Source organism: Saccostrea echinata, unplaced genomic scaffold, assembly GCF_033153115.1.
Source record: "Saccostrea echinata isolate AGI-Se365-2 ecotype Australia unplaced genomic scaffold, CSIRO_AGI_Sech_v1 ptg000045l, whole genome shotgun sequence".
Taxonomy (NCBI): domain Eukaryota; kingdom Metazoa; phylum Mollusca; class Bivalvia; order Ostreida; family Ostreidae; genus Saccostrea; species Saccostrea echinata.
Genome location: NW_026889794.1, coordinates 2,951,594 through 2,970,724, shown reverse-complemented (window position 1 = coordinate 2,970,724; position 19,131 = coordinate 2,951,594). Strand labels below are relative to the sequence as shown.

Below are 19,131 nucleotides of genomic sequence, written 5' to 3'. Positions count from 1 at the left end.
CGCCCTTCGGACTCGGTGAATATTGTACTCATCAGGTGACTAAATCCTCGTATTGACCTCAAAAACAGCAACGCAAGTATGTTAAGGCAGCACGCAGTCAGAATTCCGCGAACTTACACTTTTTTGTAAAATGTGAAATTTATAAAACATAAAAGTCATGTATAAAACATTTATTATTATTATCCATTCTATAAGCGTCAACGAGGCTAAGGTTAAAAGAAGCACGCCATTACGACGTCATCATGTGACGTCTATTAATAGAAAGATTTGCCTTAATAAAAAAGTGAAAAGTTCAACACTTCCTCGGGGATTATTTATTTCTGTTTGTAAAAATATTTATGTTAAACTATCTCTTTGCGATGAAAAGTGCAGCTAGGCAGCTAGAATCCTACACTCCTATCGCAGAAATAAATATTTCACATTTTCTCATGAAATCTTACCGAAATTTTTCCTTTTTTTCTATAAGATCGAAGATTTTTTCATCAATTCATGTTAACCACACGATTCTAGCAGCACTTTCCAAATACTGTAGAATGCAAGCTTCCTATAGAATTAAAAATTATGTTTCAAGGTATTCGGGGTAGTGTTGAACTTTAACATGTCTTTTGTAAAGAACAACAGAGGAAAGCCTAATCGGGATTACAAACCACTGCCTGTCTTCATTATACGAAGAAATTAGGAAAATAAATCAGCTTACCTATTTTAAATCTTTAATTCCTAATGAATCACATATGATATTCCCGGTATATGACTTAAAACTCCCATTTCATATATTTGTTTTCATGAATTCTCGCTACGTTTCATTTTCACTCAGCTAATATTTGTTAAACAGTTATGACGTTATAGGTCTGGTATGTAACCCCTGTGATAAATACATAGCTATTAACACCACCCTAAAACGACCAGATTTAGTTTACACTATGTTTTTGCATGTTTCAATTCATTTCTAGGACCTGAAATAAACCTTTAAATATAGATTTTCAGAAATCTTTATTTCTAAAGTTCACGCCATATGGCTTATTATGAGGTCATATTGTAGGCAAGTAGAATATCCAGGTGTAGCCTTAACATACCCGCGAATAATTGTATATTATTGTACGCTACCATTAATGGACCAAAAAGTGCTGATAGTGCCAAACTTTATACTTTTTTTTTGCTGATATTTACTGAAATTATTATGTAGTTGCTGATAAATAGAGAATAATACATATTCTTTTCCATATCACACCCCGTATCATCCCGAGACACCAATATCAGCCAGAGGGCGGAGGCCAGAGGTCTGATATACTTTGGTGTCTTTGGAAGATATGGGGTGTTTAAGGAAGATGTTTTGTTATAATTACTACATATTTATAAATTAATTATAATGATATTTAATTCTTAAATAATTAAGGCAATCAGAAGTAAAGAAACTAACTTTCTAACTTAGTTACTATTCATTACTCACTATTCGAATAGCAAACCGTATTTTGTGATGTGTTCACTATTCAAATTACCATAAGTTTCCTAATAAATATTTTCTTTTCAATAAACTAGATTGACTCAGCGAGATGCGAATTAAAGACCACACTTACAAAAAAAGACAAGCCAATACAACTAGCCTGACCAATAAATGACGGTTGGATAACATCCAGGATCCATATCTATTCCTTCAATTTTGGACAGGGAAGAGGTCTCGAAGGGACCGCATATAAACTGTTTTGAGTACCGGTACATAGTTCGACGGGACCCCTCAGACCCCTCAGACCCCTCGCTTGTCCACTACAATATCCACAACATTTCAACAGCAGTTTAATTGACTTTATGAAAGTTTGCTTTTTACAATGAAAATAAACGAAACAAATTGCCTTTTTTTGACATTCCTATCATAAAAGAGGGAAGAAGAATCAAAACGGATCTCTACCAAGAGCACATATTCCCAATCAATAATTGATTTTCAACTCATGCCATTCCTCCCATATCAAACGAAGCATCCCATTTAATAGGACCAGGAGAATTTGTACTATATGTAATAGATGAGGGTCACAGAATAGAAGACTATTTGAATCTAGAATATTTCTTTCCAGACAAAAATATCCATCAAACTTAATTGAAGCATCTATACGAAAGGCAAAAGAATGAATTACGAGCTATTAGACAACAAGGGGATGGAATCAACGAAGATCCCATTCGCTCCTACCCACAACCAAAGAAATTACAACATATCTAAGTTATATTTAAAAGTGTGAAACAAGTTTTCCCTTTTTTCAACGATCAAAAACATTAAGGGACCTCAATAAACCAATGAATATACTATTGAGCAGACGTCAACTTCCTAATTTGAAAACAAAATTTACGTCAAACCCTATAAAACTAAAAGTTTAAAAGTGCGAGGATCCATGATGCAGATCCTGTCAAGTCATACGAACCGGTGTAAAGACGAATAATGACCCCAAAGAATAATGACCGTTGGTCATTTTTTGCCGTCGAATAATGACCCCCGGTCATTATTCAACAGCGAAAAATGACCCCGGTCATAATTCGACGTCGAAAAATGACCCTTTTGCCCGTAGAAAAAGTGTCATCACCCTAAAAATCTGCATACCCCACGTGAAAAAAATGACCCCAGTAGAATAAAGACCCCTTGTGGATTAAAGCGGATTCAAGTTGAAATTTTTAGGAGGCAAAATAAAGATAAGAAATCAAAAGACCTGTTGGCCAAAATGCTCACTTGAGCTAAATTGGGAATAAATCAATGATATGTTGATCTCATTACATTATACAATTATTGCTGTTTTTAAGGTCAATGCGATGATTCAGAATCTAGAGGAGCTAAAGATTTATCGAGCTCAAATAAAGGGCGAGGAGAGCATTGTTTTTCGATTGTGGAAAATCACTGATCGTCCTGACAGAAAAAACCCCAGCAATTATTGTATGATTCAACGATTGATTTGATACAACTGATTAAGCAGACATGTCAAGTTTCTTGATTCCATATGCTCAAGTCCTAGACAAACACAGTGAAAGAATTGGAGTTAATATAAGTGTAACCAGTATTAATTTTGCATTTAAAATCTATTTTTGGTTCAATGTAGAAAATATAAATGTCAGGCATAGCATCGAAAGGGAAATGGCGCAGTATAAGAGGCAAAATGACAAATTACCTTAGAAATATCTTTGATGAACCCCTCAAAAAGTTTATTGATGTAAGGGGGATTTCCTTTTACTCTACTGTATCAAAAAGTTGGGGTAGGATAACCAGTCTTGCAGTGACCATTTTCAAGCGAAATTTTTTTAAAAATACTTTCATGGAAATGGAAGGGGGAGGACACCCCACCCCTGATTCTATGTGCCTGAATGTTATATTCATCTTGTCCACTCAAGTAGAAGAGATTTTTTAACTATACTGTAAAAGAAAGAGGGGATGGTGACGAGACTTTCAATGAACATTTTCAAACTAGAAATTGCTAAAGATTAACATTCAGAAAAGGGGGGACAATCCCTCCTTCTTCGCCTATTCTTTGTGCCTGAATATTATGTTCACTTGAGTGGAATTCAGATGCAGGTGAAATAACTTTCAAAATTGTTTACAATCCATTTTTAGTTCAATGTAAGAAAAATAAATCCTTGTATTCACCTGGAAGGTAAGTAAAATGATCGGTCTTTAATTACAAATTGAAAACATTAATTTCCTTCAATATACACTGTATTGAAATGTTTTCATATTGATTTGACAAATGTATCACTGTTTTAAAGTAGATTTAAAAAAAAAAAAAACATTCCTCTTACATGTATGTATCCCATTCTCAGACGACCATGTTAACAGAGTTGAATGTACATTATACTGGGATTCTTCTTTATTACTTCTATATATGTGAAAAGAAGTTCCCATAGAGTAGACCACTGTATATAAATAAAATTGAATGCACATTATACAATTGTATATATTTCAGACATGCAGAAATTTTATGTCCTTCTTATGTTTGCCACGTCTGCTTCATATTTGAACGTCTACTGACTATACACGATAAAGACCAACAAACGACTAAAGTGTCTGACAAACGTGATGACTTCATCTTTTTTTATCGTCAACCTTTCTCATTTATGAAGTAACATTCCGGTATCATTTGCATATAATGTTTACGTCTACCAACTTATTCGATACCCAAGAGCACAATTAATTTTTAAATCGAGGCATATTACTGACAGATACATGACAGATACATGTAAGTTGATGTTACAGGGGTTTCAACAACCTCGTTTAAAGTTAGCATTTCGTAAATTCAATGATCGTATCAATGACCGTGTCAACAAATATGACCTATAGCTGGGTCATTTGTTTGTTCCTTGTTTTTATACTACGGAAAGTCCCGTTTACCTGATTTATTCATAGGGATGACGCCGGGCGTGACGGGTCAACAGGAGATGCTTACTCTTTCTAGGCACCTGATCCGACCTCTGCAATTTTCGGGGGTCCTTTTTTATGCCCTGTTAACAGAATTGTAATGTTTGTGGATATTTTAAAATCATCACTGTTCGTTATCTTCACCTTTTTTCATTAGGAAATATATATATCCACAGTATGTCGTTCGCACGAAATATGTCATTTTCGATACATTCTACCTCATTTGCACGACTTTTTATGTCATTCAAAATATACATATATATTACATTGCATAACTTTCCGTATTTATTTCTGAAAACTTATCTCATCCCTTTTTTTCTTCATTTTTTTTTTAAGTTGATCCTACTCAAAGCATGCTGATTACTTTGTTTACCAAGAAAAGGTCAGAACATCCCGCTTGTCGTTTACACATGTATTTAGCTATGAATGTCTATAACCAGTCAAATATCCAAATATGAAACAAATGGAAGACAGTCACAAAGTGAAATTACGTTAACAGTCATAACCAATAGTAGCCATTTTGCGATTTTCAATATGTGCTGAGAAAACAATAGGCTTAAAAGATAGAAATATGCATGTAAATGTTATGCTGTTTTATTGCATTTTAATTGCGCGTTCGTCCAGTGTTGGTCAAAAAGGGCATAAAGAAGAATAATAAACATTGAGGTTCAAACCTTGGCATCAATCACCTGTTATAAATTTTGTATCATGCACTCTGTTGGAAAAGGGATCATTTTTCAACGGGGGTCAATTTTTTATAGGACGCACACATAAAAGAATGACCCCTAGGGCTCTTTTTCTACAAAAAAATCAATTTTTTCTACGGCTGGGAGGTCATTTTTTGTCTTTGAAAAATGACCCCCCCGGTCATTTTTCTATGGGGGTCATTATTCGTCTTTACACCGGCCATTCCATGATTTCTAAACACGAAATGAAGCTCAACGTTAAATCCTCTATGATATGTAAATCTGGAAACCTTATTATTGAATGACGTGCCCTCCATGTGAGGAAAATTATATAGAACAAACAGGAACCAAATAGGTCGAAGGTGTTTGCGTGCATAAGCAACAGACTAAGGACCCAGCCATTAGAAACACGCCATGTAGTGAACACTTCGAATCCTGCGGCAAAGACAATTTTTATATATTCCCTTTTTACAAAGTAAAGGAGGAAAAATAACAATTATGGAAAGCCACAGAACATAATTTCATAAAACTGTTTATACCAAAACTAAGCTGTCAAATTGAATTTAATTATTCAATTTATTTTATTATGTGTATTTTACACAGAATGTCTCTCTTACTGTATATAAATAATAGGCATTAAAATCTTATCAGAGATCAACATTAAATCTATCTCAGCGCCTTATACAATTGTGAATATTATTATAATAACTTCACAATCATATTATGTTTAACGTTGCGTACATAACTTCACAAGAATAACGTCATAATGTAATTTGTTTATTATTTCAAATCTACTGGTGAGCCCGTATGGGGCGAAAGCGCAATAGATTAAAGTTTGAGTTTTTCAAAAATTGATGCCTGCATTGATATATTTTTTTTACTTTTGAATAGAAATGATATAAACGGTAAATCCATTTAGTATAAAGAAGTTGTAAGTTTTCTTTGGTGTTTAAATATGCAACATTGTGTAGTTTTCTATGTAATTTTAAACAAGAATTTGCACACATTTCTAACATTGTGATATATATATATATATATATATATATATATATATATATATATATATATATATATATATATATATATATATATATATATATATATATATATATATATATATATATATATATATATATACAAATTCTCTAACTTCCTTGCAATCATTTTCAGGCCACATATTTCATATATATATATATATATATATATATATATATATATATATATATATATATATATATATATATATATATATATATATATATATATATATATATATATATATATATTGCTTATTTCTGAAAAAAGTGAGTTATTTATCCTTTATTTGACTCCTTTACGAAGGAAATTTTTTTTATTGAATATATCTATCTATCTATCTATCTATCTATCTATCTATCTATCTATCTATCTATCTATCTAACTATCTATCTATATCTATATCTATCTATCTATCTATATATATATCTATCTATATCTATATCTATATCTATATATATATATATATATATATATATATATATATATATATATATATATATATAGCACTAAAAACCAACAACACTGTATATCCTAAGTGTCGGATCTACTAAGTAGATACAAGGTCACGGATGGAAATTTATAAAAAGCACTAAAAATGACCAATGACACGAACAATAATAATTGTCAAATTTTCGGGACGACCTGCCCCTTCCTCAGGACAAAGAAAAAGTTAAGAAGTCATAAAAACAAAGGAAATAGAGAAACTAGCACTACAACTAAACTACCAAACACTAAATATTTACAGTAATACATGTTTAATTTCAAGTTAGTAAACAGTCGTGAACAAAGAAATCTGGAGCGCTATGAATTGCGTCCGCTGTCGCATAATTTACGTTCCGGGTAACTTAACGTTCCGGCCAGAGAGCTAAATACCTATAACATTGGTTCCGGCCATAATAAACGTTCCGGGCATCCAAGCACCCTTTTAAAAACTTTATTTATAATTAATATTTACAAATAATTTGGATTTTTTCTTTCTCTTAACGGGTTATACGATGCAGCAGGATTTAAACGTATATCGATTTAGAAGAAGTCCCAATATACGGTCTTAATACATGTATATGTACTAATACTATAATCCATGGAATTATACGTAATTATGTTGTTTATTTGTAAACAAAAGAACGCCAAGGTGTGAAACTTGTTTACACTGATATACCCCATCATGTTGTTTTATGACTCCCTTCTATCGATACAATATGCAGTCATGCGAATCGCTGTGTCATTTCCGCAATTTTAAATGAGTTTTAGGCAAAGGGCACCCTGATCAGCTGGTACATGTAATGCTAATAGATGAATTATACTTACGATTAAAAAATTATTGGATAATATTTTAATATCTTTATATATATTTTTTCAAACACCCATTGCGTTTATGAGCCAAGTATATAATTAAATCACAATACATGAATGAACATAATAGGAGATGTGTGGGCGAAGGACCTGCAAAGGTGTGAATAGACATTAATTACAGCGGAAAAATTATAAAGCATTTAATATGAAGAAAAACAATTTCCTGTAATAATTCAATAAAAAAAAATTATGGATTTTTTTTTTCTCGGATAAAATTTATTTTTTAAACAATCAATGTAATGCCAGTAAAATATGACGAACTTTAACATTTCTAAGTTCCCGACTCTAGCAAAGGTTTAGACGGCACAGCTAAAAACTATTGAATAAAACTCAACTCATTTTTATTTATAAGGTAAGTGCAGGTATAAGCATTTATGATAATAACTCTGAAGAGGAAATGTAATACAGATACAGATTTGTATTTTACAATCCTGAGAAATGAATAGTATTGTTAAGTCTGCGCAAAATCCTATCCCTACCCCCGCAGGGGGCAGAATACTTAGCCCGACTGGCTAACGGAAGAGGCATAGATATAATTATATATAACTTAACAATTTGTTGAATGTCCATATGTATTTTAATTTCTGCTTAAATGTCACATTTTTTGCTATAGAACGTCCATTTTCCCCCGCTAAAATGTCGAACGCCGAGATTTACATGTATATACCATGTATTCAGAACTGTTTTGTCACCTTCCTCAATTTTCAAAAGGCATATCTGAATGATATAAATATAAATAAACGAAGTTTCAAAACAATAATTATTTGGAAAGAAGAAGAGATTACTCTGTAATTCTGTTAAAACATGTTTTCCGCTATAGAATGCAGTGGAAAATGGAAAATATCCGGAAAATGGAAAATATCCCCCTCCCCCCGTGAAACGAAAATGCGGCGCGTAGTTTTCGTCAGTTTAAAACTGCACAGCTCCATTTCAAGTTAGTCGAATTAGACGTTCATCTTATAATCTTGATTAAGAGACAGGACGACATAATAAAATACTTAGGGAGAGTGGAATGTGTAGAATGTGTTAAAGTGAACATGCGTCGATCTAGAAATATTTCAAAGGGTGGGGGGGGGGGGTGGGGGTGGGGGGGGGGTGACGACCTGCATTTTGAAAAGCTTCTTTAAAAATATGTCAAGAAGTATTACTGACAGAAGTCTATAAAAAACTACCATACAATGCCACTATGTATTATTTGGCATTGTTTGATATTGTTGAAATGCAATAAGATATATGTCTAAAGCAATCAATAAATAATAATAAACTTTTAAGACTAAAATTGAAAGATTTTGTATGGATCTACTATCCCAGACTTCTCTACAGGCTTCGATACCCTCATCGTGCGGAATATTGGTGTACAAAGATGTGACGTCCATAGTCACGAGAAGGGTATGATCTGGAAGGCCAGTAGAGGGCGTCTTGTTAATGTAGTCCGTGGTGTAGATCCATACAAATTCCTTCTACCGAGTCCCTTGCCAAGCTCCTTGAACATGTTCTCAAGTATAACAACTTCATGTTTAATGGAGAACATTACCTGTAGGTTAATGGCACTGCTATGAGTACGAAAATGGCACCATCTTATGCCAATATTTTCATGGGCAGACTTGAACGCAACTTGCTACTTCAAGCACCATTTAGGCCCCTTAGCTGGTTGCGTTTCATTGACGATATAGAGATGAAGTGGGTGGAATGTCGCGAGAGCCTCGAGGCATTCATTTCGTTTGCCAACACCTTTCATCAGTCTATCAAATTTACAGTAGACGTATCTAATTCGAAAAACATATTCCTAGATACTACCCTGACTGATGGTGAAATCAAGTTCAGTCTCCACACAAAACCCACAGATTCCCATTTGTATCTTATGCCAACTAGCTGTCATCCCCCACACACATTTAAGGGTGTGCCTAAGGGTCTAGCCACCAGAATTCGGCGCATCTGTTCATCCCCTGCCTTATATCAGGAACAAAGCGGTCTCCTCAAGTCCCACTTATGCAAGAGAGGCTACAATTCCCGCACCGTACAAACTGCTATTGATGAGATGGCGGGACATGACAGGCAAAACCTATTACGCTACAAGGAAAAAGACAATAGCGGCAGGGTCCCTCTGGTAACCACATACCATCCCGTCCTTAAGAACCTCAGCGGTATCCTTCAAAAGAATCTGCCAATTCTCCACTCAAATAAACGAATGGCAGAGGTTTTTAAGGAGCCCCCACTTGCTGCATACAGACGCCCGAACAATCTAAAGGACATGGTAGTAAGAACCAGATTGGACAATCCATTACCTAACGGGGGCTTTAAAGCTCTGACAGAAGATATATCGGGTGACTTCACCAGAGTACACCCGATAGACCGGACGCAATTCATAGCGCTCTGGATTTCTTTGTTCACAACTGTTTATAAACTCAAAATTAAACATGTAACATTGTAAATATTTAGTGTTTGGTAGTTTAGTAGTAGTGCTAGTTGTTTTTGCTTCTCTATTTTCTTTGTTTTTACGACTTCTTAACTTTTTTCTTTGTCCTGAGGAAGGGACAGGTCGTCCCGAAAATTTGACAATTATTATTGTTCGTGTCGTTGGTCATTTTTAGTGCTTATATATATATATATATATATATATATATATATATATATATATATATATATATATATATATATATATATATATATATATATATATATATATATATATATATATATATATATGTATGTATGTATATATATATATTACTAGTATATAGCTAAAGAATAGTCTATTATTAAAAAAGAAAAAACTACTAAAAGTCTAGAGATTTTTAGCTTTCAATATCTTGGCCTTTTATTGAAAGTTAGTCAACCACTCAAGGGCAAAACTTATGATGGGTAGTGGCAACTAGGTAAGATGTTGCTCACAAAATTGAAATTATTAATTAATTTAATACCTATAAGCCTCAATAAAATCATCAATAAGCAAATCATAAGGGGTGGTAGGGACATTTGAATGATGTGACATTAAAACTTTAAGGACAGACGTTGATATTTACAATTTTAGTTTAGATACGAATACCGAAAACTTTTCATATGTTTTGAGATATTTAAACTGAAATTTGAAATAAATAAATAAGAAAATGTTTTAGCTATTTAATAAAGGAGTTTCTGAAATTATATTGGTGAATATTGGCACAAACAACCAACGAGTCAACGGTTTGCTTATTGATGATTTTATGGAGGCTCATAGGTACTAAATTAATATTTTCAATTTTGTGAGACATATCTTAACTATCTGCCACTACCCAACATAAGTATTGCCGTTGACTCGCAAGCTCGTGCATGTGTACCACCAACAACCAACTCGCGCAAATATTCACATTCACCAATATAATTTCCATATATATATATATATATATATATATATATATATATATATATATATATATATATATATATATATATATATATACATTTTGAAAAATTGGCCACCTATGTCTTGCACTGATTAATAATTGCTTGCAAATAAGCCTATTAAAAAATAATACATTCACTTTAATGATTCTGCGTTCTCTTTAATAAAAACTTAAATAACTACAATTATCAGTCATCACGGTAAAATATCCGTAAATATCAGTATACCAACAAAGCAACAAAGTCAGCTCAATATCAGCAATTATCAGTAAATTATAGCACTTTTTACACTATTTATTAACTAACAAAAACTAACTGCCGGGATAACTGGGTAGCTATATCCCCTATAACTGCCATTAAAAATAAAACAAGCTAATTCAGAGAATTTGTGTCCCCCGCTTAGGGAGAAAAGAAGATCATGCGCAGTTCAGGTGAGGGGGGGTCCCCCCCCCCCCGATTTGTAGAATTATTAAATGTATACATGCATATTGAAGGAAATAAAAAATGCCAATATGAATATAAAGATTTGATAGTTTATTCTTTAATATTTGTATAGAAGATTCTTTTTAATATATAGAATATTTATCACACTGTAATAATGATTTTATGAGTTTGTTCATGGCAGACGTCATAACTTTTCATTTCACATGTTGAATAGCATCACTTAGTAAATCCACAGGTACTTGGGGTATGGAACCCCCCCCCCCCCTTTCCTTTTTTTTTTCTTTTTAAATCTGGGTTCGAGTCACCTTTTTCATATTTTTGTATTCTAATATGCGCTATATGTTATCAATGATGTAACTCGTTTGTCTCTATATGATGTTTTTAAATATACCGTTTTCGACTGATACATAAAAAGAGAGAAAGTTTGCAACTCTTTTCTCGTTGTCTGCCTCACCTCGCTCAAACTTCGCCCGATTATTTATCTAAAGCATAAGAACACACGGAATATGCATACATCAACAAATTTGTTACACATTCTTCTTCCCTTTTATATTTCCATTTAATTTTTATGTGCCCCCAGTTTGTAAATATTTCGATTAAATCACCCGCATCTATGGTAAATTTTGTTGATGTGCACTAGCTGTGTTACACGCAGACGGAATTTATGAATTTACGACCTTGAACTTTGACCTTTTGACCTCAAAATCAATAGGGGTCTTCCTTAGGCCACAGGGAGTTGTTATGTAAAATTTCATTGCAAAAGCTCAAAGAATTCGCGAGATATCGCGCGGGAACGAAAGTGTTAAAACAGACAGAATTAATGAATTTATGACCTTGACCTTTGACCTTTTGACATCAAAATCAATAGGGTTTTTCTTGAGGCCATAGGGAGTTGCAATGCAAAATTTCATTGCGAAATCTCGAAGGGTTCTTGAGAATCGAGCGGAAACGAAAGTGTGACAGACAGATAGAAATACAGACGGACGGACGGACAGACAGACCCAAATTAATATCCCCCACTTTCAGTGAAAGCGGGTGACAATTACCTCATAGTTAGATCGTATGTGACCCTTTACAATGCTAATGAGATCCTTTGTTGTAACACCGCGTGTATCATCCATTCCCCGACAGTCATACATTGAAATAAGATGTTTGTTGTCTTTTGAAGAAATTTTGTATTCCCTCAGCTGCAGATAAAACATATACATGTATATATGGTTCAATCCTGTTAAACAAATGATCATTCATTTGAAAGATATTGCTGTATGTTTGTTCATAGTCACTGTAATTCAATGACATGGATAGTGAATTATCATTTTCTTACTAAATTATCAATTTTTTCTCATTCATTGGCATAATTTTAAAACAAGCTAATTCAGAGAATTTGTGTCCCCCGCTTAGGGAAAAAAGAAGAGTCTGCGCAGTTCGGGGAGGGGGGCAGACACCCCCCCCCCCCACTGGATTTGTAGAATTATTAAATGTATACATGTATATTGAAGCAAATAAAAAAATGCCAGTATGGATATAAAGATTTGATTGATTGCTTATTCTATAATATGTGTATAGAAGATTCTTTTTATATAGAATATTTATCACACTGTAATAATGATTTTATGAGTTTGGACAAGCCAGACGTCATAACTTTTTCATTTCACATGAAGAATACTATCATCTAATAAATCCAAAAAAAAAACAGTTTAAGAAAAAGGATCTTCCAGGATTTGAACCCGGCTCCTCTCACATGTTAAGCGAGAGCCATACCCCTAGACCACGGAGGCACTTGCTTATACAGCAAATTAAATGCAAACATTAGGTCACATATAATGTTTATATTCACGTTCGATATTGTCAAAATTTTACACAATACATGTTGTCTAATTTAGCATTTACTAAACAGTTCTAATAGATGTAATAAGAATATAAAGTCCGCCGACAACCTGTATTATACGTAATAACTCTCCACATGCCCCTGTGCTAAAAATAGTGCAAAGCGACTTTAATACAGTTAATAGTAATTAAAATAAAAACGGGGCGGGACACTTTGAGAGGGGCGAGACAGGCCCTAGTGAGTTATGGTATAAATTTTCATTGCAAAAGCTCAAAAGCTTCTTGAGATATCGCCCGGAAACGAAAGTGTTTCACACAGTCGGAATGTATGAATTTACGACCTTGAACTTTGACCTTTTGACCTCAAAAACAATAGGGGTCTTCCTTAGACCACAGGGAGTTGTTATTTAAAATTATCTTGTAAAAGCTCAAAGGGTTCTCGAGATATCGCGCGGAAACGAAAGCGTTACAGACAGACAGAAATACAGACGGACAGACAGACCCAAATTAATATCCCCCACTTTCAGTCTTCTTGATCATTATTACTTTATTCTGTTTTAGTTTTATGTTCTCGAGTTTAATTTTAATTGATGTTATCCTGACCCTAAATTTATCTTTTAGGATATTTTCAAATTGATTGAAGAAAAAAGCCAAATTTGTTCGTTACTTTACGGATGACTGATGATGTTTAAACAGCAAAAAGGAACTCCAGATAACCTGATAAGAATTGGGATGAAAGGGTAAAAATTCCAAGCGAATTTTTCCTTTGGGTTGTCTGCGTATAAAATTTGTTTGAAGTAGGGTCTTTCAGAATATTCCAAAGAAATGAGCCTATTGAAAAACAAGAAAGTATAACAGAAATATGAAGGAAACGTTAGATCACTTGTCTTAACTAGGCTGTTATGATGAATATAAAGTGAAACTGTATAGAGAAATTCATTATTGGTATTCTGAATTTCCAATTAAGGCTATACACTTTTATTTAAAATTTAAAACAGTATAAAATTTCGCAGTCAATAAATTTAAGTAATACTATAAGCTAGCAAAGACTGCAGCTTTCTTTTCAAAGTCTAACAACATTAATTTCATATTTTTGCATCATAAACTCTGCTTAAACTCTGCTTAATATACTCATCGATCCAAATAAAATTATCAACTATTTTATCGTAACTAAGAGTAATTTTGCATTTATAAAGTTTGAATTTTCGGTAAAAGATAATACCATCTGAATTGGATCTAAAGTTACTTTGGAATAGACATGCTCCAAAAACTTTAAAATGGTCACTAAGTCAGATAAAATCTTTTTATAACATCCTTTGATGCACTATCAAGCAAGTTTGGTCACCATAGGGCTTATAGTAATTTAGAAAATGCACTGTTATTAAAAAAAAAAAACATTAACCTGTTCAATCACCCTAAAAATGCATGTCTGATCCTGCATCTGAGATACATATTGTACGATGCATCCCTAGTTGCATTTTTCATGCAATTTTGTTCTTGAAATAACTTGAAGTTCCTTCAAAACTTTTAATCATGTCATATCATATCCAGCATTCCAAGCATGTCTGGTAATGTACATTCTTAGATGCAGTTTGGTCACCACTGCGCATATAATTTGGATTTTAACCTGCCAACACTAACGCCGACACTGGGATATAGAACTTAGTCGAGGTGAGTGAAAATGTGAATTTCTTTCCATGTTAAACCCGTATCCATTGGCCTTAAATTGTTTACAAATTTAGAATAAAGAATCAACTGTATAACGATTGCGTATATTTGAACAATTGTTACAACGTGTATTTTTCTGTTTTGCATCTCCATCAGTAAGCTTTGGAACGCAGTATTGTTTAACAACTTGTAAAATGCACCAGTTTTTTTTTTTTTTTTTTTTTTTTTTTTTTTTTTTTTTTTTTTTGGTCATGCATGATTTTAATTTATCTTAAATGCAGTATACCAGGTCTTGTTAAGAACAGAATTGATTGATGAATAAAGATGAATAATAGTACTTGTACCCCTACATGTTTAAGTATATGTAATTCGGTTTGATTATTCAGGGTATTTTTGAAATCCGCCCGGTTCAGAAAAGCAGATCAAGGATTAAAAAATTGTTTTAAAACGATATTTATATGATGGTGATGCTGATTTAAAACATTTATATGAAATAGATAGAAAGTGCCTTGTCAAACAAAGACAATTCATTGACTTTATTGATTGTAAATTTCTGAACGCCGAGTTTACTATAGTTGACTATAGTTCTTCTTCTTCTTCCCTTGATGGAGTAAACTCAATTTGAGTGTTAAAACTCCAGTAATTCCGTAGTGAACAGCTAAAAATCTATGTACACCGTATTAAAAGGGATAAAAAGTTAAAAGTGGACAATTTAGTGGTGTAGAATATCAGACACGCTGATGGACTGTATTGCATGTCTGAAGGTGTCCACTGATGGTGAATTCCTAATTGTGGCTGGTATATTGTTCCATGCTATGATAGTTGCTGGTATGAATGAGTATTTGTAGACATCAACCCTGGTGCTGATTTGGCGGATTTTGTTTACCATAGAACCACGGGTTCTGCTATTGGTGACATGTAGCACATGATGTACCGGAACTTCCACAATGTGATGGTAGATCTTGTAGAACATGATCACTCGGTTCCGGGCCCTCCGATGTTCAAGTGGTTCCCAGCCGAGTTGGTATAGCATGGTGGTCACACTTCCTGGGTCCCTTGATGAGTAATCACCTGTGGCGAACCTTGCTGCCCGGCGCTGAGCATCTTCTAGATGTTGGATTAAATGATGTTGGAAAGGATCCCAAACCACTGACGCGTACTCCAATACTGGACGTACTAGCGTAGTGTATGCCTTGCTTCTGATAGCCTGTGGGCAACTTCTGAGGTTCCTTCTTAAAAATCCAATTGTTCTCGTGGCCTTGGCAGAAGTTGAGTTAATATGCTCGCGCCATGAAAGATCTTTGCTAATTGTGATACCAAGGTATTTACCACTTGGGACATCTTCCAGGGTATGGTTATGCAGTTGGTATGATTCTTTAATTGGATGGTGTTTCTTAGATATGTGGATAATGGTACACTTCTGAGGGTGAAAGGTCATCTGCCAGTCCTTTTCCCATTTCTCAAGTGCACATAAGTCCTGTTGGAGTTGGACTGTGTCATTGATTGATTGAATTGTCCTGTAGATGAGGCAGTCGTCTGCAAATAATTTAACATTTGATGTTACCACCTCCGGGAGGTCATTGATGTAGGCAAGAAATAATAGGGGACCCATTACTGTGCCTTGAGGTACTCCGGAGTTCACGTCTGCTATGTTGGAGGACATCCCTTCAACCAATACTCGCTGTTTTCTGTCTGATAAGAAACTTTCTATCCATTGTAGAGTGCAGCCACGAATCCCATAATAATTCAGTTTGTGGAGGAGACGTTGGTGTGGTACCTTATCGAATGCTTTGGCGAAATCCAGTAAGATGACGTCAATCTGGTTTCCATTCGATAGGCTACTAGCAAGATCTTGTACTGTGGCAATAAGTTGAGTCTCACATGATCGCTTACTACGAAATCCGTGCTGTGCTGGTGTAAGGATAGAGTTCCTTTCAAAGTGGTCCATGATGTTAGAATGGAGAATGTGTTCCAGGATCTTGGAGCAAATTGCTGTAAGTGATACAGGACGATAATTTGCCGCTGCACTCTTGTCGCCTTTCTTAAAGATGGGAACTACATGGGCCATCTTCCAGTCATCTGGTACACATCCACAATTCAAAGACGTTTGGAATAGAAAGGTCAATGCAGGTGTAATCTCCTCTGCCAATTCCTTCAGAAAACGTGCTGAAATGGCATCTGGTCCTGTAGCCTTGTGTGGTTGTAAGTTACTTAATAGCTTGTACACACCACGTGGATTAATGATTATGCTGTCCATTGTTAGGAATGGGCTGGGACCCTTGTCTGGAGCTCGGCTAGTGTCCTCCGTTGTAAATACGGATTTAAACTGTTCGTTTAATATATTCGCCTTGGCTTGTGGGTCGCTGGTTATGAGCCCGTCCGTATTCCGTAATGGTGCTACACCAGAGGCTTCTTGATTTTTGCTCTTAATAAATGACCAGAATTTCTTGGGATTTTCTGAGGCACTGGGGGTGATAATGTCATTCATGTATTGTTGATAGGCAAGACGAATAGTGCGCTGGCATTCTGATTTAAGAGACAGGTACCTTTGCTGGTCACACTGCTTCTTTGTTGCCTTGGCTTTGTGGAATGCACGTAGTTTCCTGCGTGATAAACGTCTGCTAGCTGTATTGATCCAAGGGTTTGATGTCCTGGATCGTGTGAGCTTATGAGGAACATGTCGGTTCATGATGCTAAGTGTGGAGTCTCTAAAGAGTTCCCAGAGAGTGTCAACAGAAGTGAAAGGTCTGGTGATAAAGTCTTGTACAAAGTTGTTGATGTCTCTTCGCAAAGATGTCATATCTGCCTTATCCCATGAGTATATTTCTCGACGGGCCGGTTTACTTCTTAGCGGCTGGATTAAGGAGTCAATTAAGACTGCGTCGTGGTCGCCTACCCCTGGGATGACTTTGCATCGTTGCACAAGTGATGGGTTGCTCGTAAAGAACAAGTCTAGGATTTTGTCTCCCCGTGTTGGTGTGCATACAAGCTGCTCCACTCCACAATCACCAGGGATGTTCAAATACTCTGTCGACATCTTGCTTGGGTATTGATGGGAGATGATTGATTGGGTAGGCCAGTTAATGTCTGGAAGGTTAAAATCTCCCGCTATCCAAAAGTCACACTTAGGATTATCCGAGCGAACCTTGCTCATCTCTGCTACAGCCAGGCGTTCATTATTTTCGCAAGTGATGTTGGGTGGGCGGTAGTAGGCTCCTATGATGATTGACTTTTTCTTGTTCACATGAAGTCTAACACAGAGGAGCTCATGGTCTTTACTGGTGTAGATTGGCGTACACACCAAGTCATTCTTGACAGCAATGATGATTCCACCATGTGAGTCAGCCCTATCCCTTCGGAAGACATTGTATGTTGTAGGTATAAGTTCTGCTGAGAAGATGTTCTCATTCAGCCAAGTCTCTGTACCTACAATAATGTCAGATTCTGAGTTATCAATGAGTACCTCAGTCTCATGAACTTTGTTTTTTATGCTTTGGAAGTTTAGTGATACCACTCTGAGAAACTTCCGTTTCTGTTGTTTGGGAGGTGACTGATCACGGATAGGAGATGATGTAGCACACGGACTCCCAATGGAAGAGCATGGGCTGCATGTATGTAGTATGTCAGAATTCGTGGCTGAGAGGCTGTTGTATGTGTTCTCTTCCACTGAAATGGAATTGTAGATCTTGCTGCTGTTTGGGGTGTTGCAAGCACTACAAATCCACACTATGGAAGTGTTAGCAAGATGGATATACTCTGGGGTAGTCATGGACATACACGAAGTGTGATACCATTTGTCACATTTATCACAGGCAACACCACGTTAACCAGTTTTTACTGCCCTTGTGCATATGCCACAGGGATACTTTACTGGGCCTGGGTTACATTCGACTTGACCACCAATAAGTAATAATAGCTTGATGAGGCACTTTGGTCGTACGTAGTTATGTATACTATGCTGATAAGCAGGCAAAGTTCTTGATAGCCATACATGTATACTATAGGTTGGTTTTGTTATGTAAGCAGTGTTCTTTTCATTAAACTCAAGATTTTCTGAACATAATATGGATAGTATCCATATTAAGATAATCATAAACATATGTAGGTTCATTTTAGGATATTCAGGTGTAAATACTACTCATTTGGTTCGAATTTTCTCTGTCCTTAGTTGGTTGATATAATCGCTGGTTGAATGGTAACGTCAGCGGGTCCAATTGGACATCACTTACTATTGATTTTCTAGTTTCTGGAGGGCTAGATAACTAGTAAAAAGAAATTTTGAGCAATACACACTCCCAATAATCGGAGCACAAAGATTTTCAACCGCTCACCATGGAATCCCGATCCCGG

The 19,131-nt window shown here is 35.1% G+C and overlaps 2 protein-coding genes across 2 annotated transcripts in view; one reads left to right on the top strand and one right to left on the bottom strand.

Annotated features, from left to right (window-relative positions):
- LOC133201776 (synaptic vesicle glycoprotein 2C-like) overlaps positions 1 to 19,131 on the top strand; it is a 378,785-nt gene that overhangs the window by 119,239 nt on the left and 240,415 nt on the right. The window lies entirely within an intron of this gene.
- LOC133201782 (interferon-induced protein 44-like) overlaps positions 1 to 19,131 on the bottom strand; it is a 36,727-nt gene that overhangs the window by 16,414 nt on the left and 1,182 nt on the right. Inside the window, exon 2 of the mRNA XM_061337584.1 lies at positions 12,333 to 12,473. Coding sequence (XP_061193568.1) covers positions 12,333 to 12,473 — 141 coding nt within the window. The remainder of the gene's footprint in view (positions 1 to 12,332; positions 12,474 to 19,131) is intronic.